The 9,829-nt window shown below is 44.1% G+C and overlaps 1 protein-coding gene across 1 annotated transcript; it reads right to left on the reverse strand.

Moving 5' to 3' along the window:
* Positions 1–4,391: 4,391 nt before the first annotated feature.
* On the reverse strand, positions 4,392–5,585 carry LOC107188503 (fez family zinc finger protein 2-like). The gene has a single exon (XM_015576804.1). The coding sequence runs from the start codon at positions 5,583–5,585 to the stop codon at positions 4,392–4,394; it is 1,194 nt and encodes a 397-aa protein (XP_015432290.1).
* Between the last annotated feature and the right edge of the window lie 4,244 nt (positions 5,586–9,829).

Genomic DNA, 9,829 nt, shown 5'->3' on the forward strand with positions numbered 1-9,829 from the left:
GTTCCTCATCACGATTTCAGATATGGCATACTTTGTTCGCTTTTATTCTAACCACAATACATAAGAATTAAAAATTTTAGGATGGTTTTATATTTGCTGTCAAAAATTTTAAGAACTGTACATTTATTATGTCTTTGACAGTTCAACAAATACAGAACTAAAAATTGTACTGGTGTTCAAATATTTTTCTGATCAACCGTATTTATCTATCGAATCACTTTTCGGCAATGAAAGACATTTCGAGATTTCTCAGTAATCTAACTATACTTTCAATATCCATCCTACCAACGTCAAAAGTCACCGCGTGGCCAATTAACCGTCACAATTTTAGTAGTCAACCCGGAAACACGAAATTCCTTGTTGACACGTACGGGTCGAGCCTGGTCGCTATATAGGGAGGAACGTGCACAGTAACGACCGGCGTTTGATAAGGGACGAGGAGACCTGACGCGATGGCGGTCGGGATGAGTCCCGATTTAATGGATAGAGGACAGATTCTGCAGATACATCAGAAGGCCGACGCGATATCTCTCTTACAGATCGGTCACAGAATCACGTCCTCCTCCTATCTATCTATCTCTCTCTACCTCTATCCGTCTGATAGGTATCCTCCAACCCTCGATGCTCTGACCACCCTCCGTGCTATCGATCCGTCTCCTTTTTCCACCTTTGACTAACTTTTCGCCCTTCCCGCCCCGTCGTTCGATACCTCCGCAGCACCGTGGTGTCCGTGTCGCCTCATTGCTAACGCGACAGATTGCATCGCGTCTAATGGCAGATGATGCGCCCCCGTTTTCTCGTTGTCTCTCTTACCCTGGCACAAGCTCTTCCCTGCCCCGATAACGGTGCTTCTCTCGCGTGGAGAAGGACCCGATCGAAACAGACGATGTGCTTAAGGGGCCGGTTCGTTCTCGTACGGTGGCATACGAGATTGGGGATCGAGCGATCCACCGGGAAGATTGGGACGCTCCTATCATCGTTACGTACATTACTCCGGGGTTAAGTCGCTCTTTGTATTGGTAATCGATAGGATGAGAGTTGGAACAGTGCTACTGGAGGTTGATAATTTTTTTTTTTTTTTTTTTAGGAAATTGTGTGGACTTATGAAAAATTCCTTAATTTACAGTGACTTGCATATTTGTTCACATACTTTTGAAATAACAAGTGGGTGTCGTGACTTTTATGCAATTTCCATTTACATGTTCTTTTTGTCGTTATTTTAATCATACTTTTGTGATCGATATTCTTTAATTTTGAAGCAAAGTTCGCATTTTGGTAAATAATTTGGTGAAATTCTATATGCAATAACCATTTGTACTCGAAATTTCCTAATTACGAATTAATATTCTTAATTGTAATACATTTTGTCCCTTCAGAGGGGATAATGGAGTGCAAAGGATTAATCACTTATGGGGTTGAGTTAATTAATTATCCCGACTATGTGTGTGAGTATCAATAGTGACTTGGCTGTTTGTATCTTAGCATTGTACTGTTTTAATTCTGCAAATTAAAGAGCTGTAGTGTATCAATTGAAAATATTGGATATATAGGATTTCTGTGAAAGGTGGGGGTGTTACGCAAATAATGTGAGCGGAACAATAAACAAGATCATTGGTATCGACGATTTTATTGCATTGGTTTGACTCATATTTACAACAGGGGGACACATACATATGCATTTTCATCTACTCTACCGATTATCTACATACAATAACTTTTCGTTATTTTTTTTTTTCGCCGTTTAATCATGCTTAATTAATTCACCGTCATTATTTGCTGCTTACCTAAATTCGTACGGTAGAAACGTGTGAGGGGATACGAATCGATTAAGTCGCCGAGTTCGAGACGATCCTCTTGCCTCGTTGGTTGTAAAAAACAACGTGTATACAAATTACAAATGCATCAGAAGAAGAAGGAAAACAATATATGCATATCGTATCAGCAATTGGTACGATCTTCGTCGCGTTCCCCGTCCTGGAAATCGTGGAGCAGTAAATGAAAAATGCATAGAACTGGACGTACACACGCGACGAAACGAAGGAAATAGTAAATAAAACACTGTCCTCTATCGCAAAAAAGCTCCGGAGAGGGTCGCGTGATCCACGTATTCAACTAGGATAATTACAATGGTAATAATAATGACCAACATTTCGTTCGCTATCTACGTCGTCGCTTAAAGCTACTATCACACCGATTTATACATTTTTCGCCTAAATTATTAGATATAGATATGCGGTCGACACGTTGTCGCCCAAGTTCGTAACTGTTCTAACTCCATTTACAAAAAAAAAAATGTAGTTAATCAATCTACGTGCATCTTATTGGTCCAAAGAATACGAATTCCCCTTAATATGAAGAAAATTTAACCTAGAAAACAACAAATATTCGTTGGTACGTTTTTCAATCTTTCATTGTTGATAACTTTTTAATCATCAATCATCGGCTGTTTAAACCTTTTAAAGGTTAGTTAGGAGGGTGTTAAAGTCAGGGTGTGAGTGCTTTTCGCAAGTTCACCCATTTTGTTAAATATTGTAATAAATAGTTGTTCAATAGATGATATAATAATATATTTGATTATTTCACTACTTTCCATATACTACAATATTAAACTTCGCAAACTTTGAACTAAATTTTCTCAATCTACAAACTAGTGGAGATAGAACAATAAAGAATTAGAGCGACGACATGTCGCTCGAGATTTTTGCGTGTACGAGACCACGGGGGTTGAGATTTTTTTTAAATTCTCGACGAGGTCCACGCCTCGTGTTTCATCCCCCTACCCCCGTTTCCTCGTCGACGACTATTATTCGTCAACCGTCTCCGTGGCCAGGTACAAATATTTACACAAATAAGTAATCATCTCGCAGCATACACGATCGATTGAGCTTTCATTGCGACGATTAAACCGATATCATGGGGACCGGTGTTTCCAATATAACGATCGAACCAAGACACACACGGTTCCAACCCCCTCCCCCTTTCCCCGCATTTTCCGCTGTTGATTTAACTCTCCCGCGACGCGGTTTATTTCGCCACGAATACTACCACCTCCCTGGATATTTGCCTTCTCGGATATGCGCGGTCGTAATTGCTCGGTTCAATGTTTTGCAGCTGCGGAACTGCTCGGTTCGGTTAAAATATCATTGTCACGGCGGAATTGTCCGCGACTAGTCGTCGTGATTCGATTATTCTCCCTGGTTACCCGACGTTTTTTTGTTCCCTTGACGGGGGGGATATTCGTTCGATCCCGAAATTAAGAACGGACCTGTATCGCGATTTTATTCACGGACCTATCGCCACGATCCTTCGCTTCGACTACGCAGTGTATTTTCCTAAACGAGTACAGAATGTTACGATTACCTGTGCCTCAATCTCTATTGAACGAATTACAATAAAACATCGAAATTATTTTCCGAAAAATAAAAAACGAACCAATAGTCTGGATACGCGTGCACTGTCATAGCGAACTAAAACAACGAAAAATCCACCGTTAAAGTATAATAGAGACTCGATCCGATGCAGGTGCGCTGATTCTCACTGATCTCCGTCAGATCGATTCGAAACGGGGCTTACACAGCTGACACTCTGTGCAACAGTGAGAAAGCTTTTTCTGAAAATATTGATCGGACCAATTTTTCGAAATCAAACAAAGTATACAGTCTGTCGTGAACGTCATTACCGCAGAACCTGAGACTAACGTTAACGATAAAACAAGAATAATCTCCGCCCCCGTCATTTGGTTGCTGTAGATGAGGTAGTTGGTTGTCTCGAGACCAGGGCGGCGCACATTGGTCCAGAATAAAAATTTAACAGCTCAAATGGTCGAAAAAAAATCTCTTCCAAAAGGATCAAGACTTCGAGGGATGGTTTCACCCCTTAAAGTCGCATCTCAACCGATAAAAAAAAATACGTATCCCTTATTTTTGACTGCTCAACAGATATACAAAGTTTCATCAAAATCGGAGGGGGACACTTTCGAGCCTTCCCTTGTCAGATAAAAATAGAAAAACAATCCCTAAAAATTCAGATTTTCATAAAGTATCGAAACAAATTGTTAGTGAATGATACGTCATCGCAGAAGGTTTCTACGATCCATAAAAATATCGTTCATGTATCTGCTTCTATTTGAATAAACTATACAAATTTCAGAACTTTTCATTTCTTGAGCTCAAGCGTATGAGCTGCTAAATTCTGGACCACTGTGCGGCGGCAGGGCGTTTCCTCGGGTCTCACAAGTCGCGTCTTTGGTATTTCTTCTTGGTGTCCAAACGAACCTCACATTCTAGGCTTCACTTAGCTCGTATCGGAAAACACGACGATCCCCATACCAGAAGCATATTCCAGCTTCTGAATTCCATGTGACTGTCAGAACAAATTCGATTTCCCGTGGTTCATTGACGTCTTTCCACTTCAATGTTCGAGTCAGTCGTTCGATGCCCTCGATGCAGCAACGTCGGCCACGGATAAGACGGCACCGGATCATCCTTGGGCAAGGTGTACTCTATTCTCGTGACGACATCCGATTGCATCACGTAGTTCGCTGATCCAGGGGGTGGTAGCAGAAAAGGGGAAACATACGTGTGGCCACTTGAGCCATGATGAACGGACGCGTATCCACTTTGTTGATTTTGACTCGGTGCCGAGGTGCCTAGGCTTGGTAGAGGCGAGCCGATATCGTGTAGCTTCCGCATGTGCTTTTTGAGATCGAAGTTCCGGCAGAATCCTTTCCCGCAGATCTTGCAGGAAAATGGTTTCTTGTCGTTGTGCGTGTGCATGTGGAAGGTCAAGTTATAGATCTGATGGAACGCCTTGTTACAGATCTTGCATTTGTACGCTTTTTCTCCGCTGTGCGTGAGCATGTGATTCTTGAAGTTGCCCTTCTGGTGGAAACCTTTACCGCAGGCTTCGCAGACGTAGGGCTTGTAGTTTGCGTGTATGCGACGGTGGGTGTTCAGGGTTGAGCTTCGGTTGAACGCTTTGTCGCAGGTTGGGCACTTGTGGGGCTTCTCGTCGGTGTGGATGATCTTGTGCCTGCATAGAGTGCTAGCCTGGCGAAAGCCTTTCTGGCAGATCTTGCAGACGAACGGTCTGGCACCTGTGTGCACGGGCATGTGTCTGGTCAGGTTGTAGTGGGCGTTGAACACCTTACCGCACACCGGGCAGGTGAACGTTTTTTGTTTGTTGTTAGTGTTGGTTAGCTCCGTGTTCCTTGGACCGGGACTCTTTTTTTCTTTTTGAGACTCGGGGGAGACTGCTGTCAGGCTGATCTTCGAAAAGGCCTCTTGGATCGTGGCTGGCGGCGGTGAATTCTGGGGTACCGTGGGCGTTGTCGTTGGGGGTAGCGCTGGGAGTGCTCTCAGCAACGGGTTCGGATGATAGTAGAAGAAGGGGTAATACTGCAGATACGTGGGCACGTATTTCTTGAACGCCGACACTATCATCGGCGGTCGCTTGTCCGGCTCCATTATCTTCTCGATCGAGAAGGTCAGGCTCCGGCACGGGGTCGGAGATGAGGACACCCTCTCGGTCGGAAGGCTCGTCGGTGTCTCGGTCGTCATTGTGCTGCCAGTCGAGAACGGTTGCATGGTAGGACCTGGAATGGAAACGCGAGCTTTACTATCCTCGGTTCGTTTTCACAGTCGAACGACGACGTGTTTCGGTGGGTGTGCGCGAGGGGAATGGCCGCGTGACACCACCCTCCCTTTGGATGTTCAACGCCGCCCATTTTACAGGACTGGCCCTAATTTGTGGCGATACTGGTTTCTGTGGTCTCTGTATTAATGGGTGGAACGTTGGATCGCGTCGCACAGTGGTCGAAAATCCGAAATTTAACAGTTCGTACGATTATTTAGCTCGAACAATACAAAATTTCGAAACTTTTTAGGGAATTTTTTTCTATTTTTGACTGGGATTGACAATACGAAAACGTTCGAGGTGAACAATAACGGATGGAACAAATCTTGCACGATTATAAGTTGATGTAAGTTTTGTTTAGGAAGATAAAAGAAATTTGCATCTGACCATTTGACAAATAAATATTGGATTCTGGACCACTGTGCGTCAGGTAGAAATAGCATAGGACTATCAATCGACCGAATTACCTCGATTACCAACTCGAAAAGAAATCTACGGTAGAATAGAACGCTTCTGTGAAACGTTTTTCTAATTTCTAGTTACCCCTTGCAAGCGTAGGTAATTGGATAGACCCGTGTAATGTCTAACACGGTGGGCAGAGTGCACGAGTCTTTCGCGGTCGAATAATGGGTGGAGGGAGTGTACCCAAATCATGGCGATCAATTTGATGACTTCGAGGACCCGTCGTTAGTGCGCCGCGCGATCCCCTCCCTTCGTGGAACCCCGTTAGTGTTTTAGTGCGCGTGCACAACGACGCGAATGGAACCCACATGTCGGCGAATCCGAGAGAAACATGTGGTACCGGCTATTATATCCACTCAATTGGCCCTCGTGTTGACATAAAAAAAAAAGGAGGACGGTCCCCATTGAGCCGATAGGGGCTGACAAACGTCGAACATAGTCGAGGGAATGCTCTCTGGTTCGCACTTCATCTACGAAGTTAAACGTGGCTAAACGTCCGTCGTCCATGTTCGTTTCTTTAACCGTCGGACGGTGGAAGCTACACCGAAAGACTGACAAGGGAAGGCACGGAAGTGCCCCCTCCGATTTTCATGAAACTTCGTATGTCTGTTAAGCAGTGAAAAATAAGGGATACGTATTTTTTTTTATCGGCTGAGACGCGACTTCAAGGGGTGAAACTACCCCTCGAAGTTTCGACCCGAAACAACTATCTCGAAAACCAGAGGAGATACATGAAATCTTCTAATGGACGAGATTTGCTGTTTTTTATGTAGAATAATATGGTGCTAACAAATTGTTCAAAATATAATTTGTTTATAAGAAAAAAGAGTGGTTCCACCCTTTAAAGTCGCGTCTCAGCCGATATTAAAAAATACGTATCCCTTATTTTTTACTGCTTAACAGACATACGAAGTTTCATCAAAATTGATGGGTGACACTTCCGTGCCTTCTCTTGTGAGTCTAATATATCAGAATTCTGTTCTTCTAGGAAACACGAAGATACCGAAATTCCGATGGAAAACCGATGTTTCACGGACTCGTAATCGATATACGAAATTATAAATTAACCGAGTGCTCATTGTTTCAACGGATGATCCCGGCCCCCAGGCTACTGTTCAATCTGATTACGTATGCGCACGCAATTTGAATGTTGATTCGCGCGCAAAACGGCATGAATATACAGGTAGCCATTAAGCATGTGCAACATGGAAAAGGGGGGGATGAATGGCGGGGGTTTGAATGAGACGCGAAATGGTCAGCACAGTTGAAGAGCAAGCTTCCCCGAGGTATCACAGAAGGTTTGCACGTCGAAAAGTAGAAATGTTTGCCCCCGTAAAATGGTGTGGTTATGTTTGGACTTGGAATGACGGTTGGAATTGGATAGGACATTGCTGGTGAAGCCTCGTTGGATACTCGTTTCTGGTTCGCCAGAGTCTGGCGGCCCTTGAACGCCACTGCAAAGACAGGGTCAGGGCAAAGCTTTTGTTCCAAATAAAAATGGTTTATATTCAATGACCGTACCAAATACTCTCTCATAAACATTGGGACACTTGATCTGTATAAAGAAAATCTGATGTTTCGTAAAAATGATATATTTTGAGCCACTTTTGATACTTCATAGTAGCATAATCCCCTAAACTTGATCTATTTCAGGTTTCAACAATTTCCTAAAGCCCTATGACATTTACTGCATATTCGATACGTGTTCTAATAATTATGAGCGGGAGTATACACAGGGTGTCTTATTTAAGTATGACTCCACGACTATCTTTTTCAATTGTGAAAACGCAAAAAGTATTTTATTCGTAATTTAATTGATACTAAGTCCTGCAGGCATTGTTTTCTTCAAATGTTGTTCTTTTCTCGAAGTTTTCAAAGTCATATCTGAATATATTTTTTTGAAAAACCATCGATGACCTTAAAAACGTCGAGAAAAAAACAACGCCTACAGAATATTGACTACTTAATACTATTCAAATTACGTATAAAATAGTTTTTGCGTTTACAAAGTTAAACAAGATATTCGGGGTGTAACTTGGTATAAGGTTAAATGACGTCGCTAAAAAAGAGCATTCGATTAAAGGACACCCCGTACACAAGAAATTTCGAATATCCTCGCTGGTTCGCGGGGGTACGCGGTATTTACGTGCGATGAAAAATTCACGGTTCCCGAAACGATGGAAATACCAGACCCCCGGTCGCAAGGGTGGAATTATGACGGCGGTGGTCCTGTCCTGAAGCCCCGCCCATTACCCGGTGCCTTTCGATTGTCCCGCAGCCAAAGGCAGCCCTAATAACCCGGGGAACAAGGAGCGGGGAAAAGCAACCCTGGTGTGAGAAGCGAGAGAGAGAGACTCGAGTAGGGAAACGTTGAACTCCTCGCGCACCCCCGAAACGCCCCTATGACCTATAGAAAACCCGTAGACGTCCGCCTGGATCGTCATGGAACAGCGCAACTGTCGACGATCTATATAAACCGACAAAGGACCAAGCGATGATTATGCGCCTTGGAGTGTTCGACGAAAAACGCGAGAGTTCGACTTCATCCCCCTCCACCCTCGGCCGTCATTTCGATTCCCACCCCGAGTGTCTTTCTTTCGCGGTCCCTTTTCGACGTCTTTCTCATAGCCTCTCCCTTTTTCCACGTCTTAATGGACAGGCTCTCTCTCCTGTCTCTCGGTTGCACTTTATTTTAGAACCTCTTTCTCTCTCGTTGTCTTTTTCACTCCCCTTCTCGCCCTCCGCGAGTACTTTCAACCATCACCCCCTGTCGGCGCGTTTTGCTCCCTTTTTACGGATTCAAATGTCTCTTTCTCTGTTTCCGATTCCTCCCTTCTGGTCCCACTCTTCGTTTGTCAGTGCTTGCCCTCTTTCTCTCCGTCTCTTTGGTAGCTACCTCCTCATAGGGAGGGTAGGCGCATTTCGTCTCTCCTTCTCGGTTATCATTCGGCCCTCGTTTCGCAGCCGACCTAGCGACCGAACGTGAGAGAAGGAGACGCAAGGTGCACCGCGTGGAGGGAAGGGATCGGTGGTGGGCAGAGACTGCTCGGGATTGGTCGTACGCTCTATCACCCTCTGTAAAGTCACGTCGAGAGGGGGGATAGTCCGTGGCGGCGTGGTGGGGGTCAGTATTGTTACAGTACTTAACGGGCGGCCGAGGTAATCAGTATTGCTCCTTGTGGGGACCGACAATTCCGCCAATTTACTTCAATCTCGGCCTGAAGTATGGCCGACACGTACTCCGAGACCATTTCGATTCTTTGGGGTCCACTGAAATTGGCCCCCCTTTAAAATTCTCCATTGAGAGGACTCAATTTTTTTTTGTCATTGATCATTTCGGTTCTATTGTCTCGGGGGCAATTTTGGATATCTTGAACGATGGTTTTGTGAAATATTGAATATATCGGTCAATAATGGGGAATTTTGGGAACTTTGAATATCCTTGAAATCGATACAGGGGGTGAAATGAATTAATGGGTGATTTTGTGTTTCTTGATTGATGGTTTCGTGAAAAATTTAACTATAGAGAATTTTTGGAACGGAGAATGTCCGTGTGATCGATACAAAGGGTGAAATGAAATCCGGGTTCCGTGACCCACTCGATGAACAACCCATCCAACCCCCGATCGCGATCAAATCGGAGCAGGTGAGCACTCGGCGTTAAATGTACAAAGTTTACCGATGCGGTTACAAATGGTCCGAAGAATCCAATCAACCCGCCAGTAAACTATTA

This window comes from Dufourea novaeangliae, unplaced genomic scaffold (genome assembly GCF_001272555.1).
Source record: "Dufourea novaeangliae isolate 0120121106 unplaced genomic scaffold, ASM127255v1 scaffold133, whole genome shotgun sequence".
Classification (NCBI taxonomy): domain Eukaryota; kingdom Metazoa; phylum Arthropoda; class Insecta; order Hymenoptera; family Halictidae; genus Dufourea; species Dufourea novaeangliae.

Coding starts and splice junctions, on each gene's coding strand:
- LOC107188503 (XM_015576804.1), bottom strand. CDS start 5,585: ATGCAACCGTTCTCGACTGGCAGCACAATGACGACCGAGACACCGACG.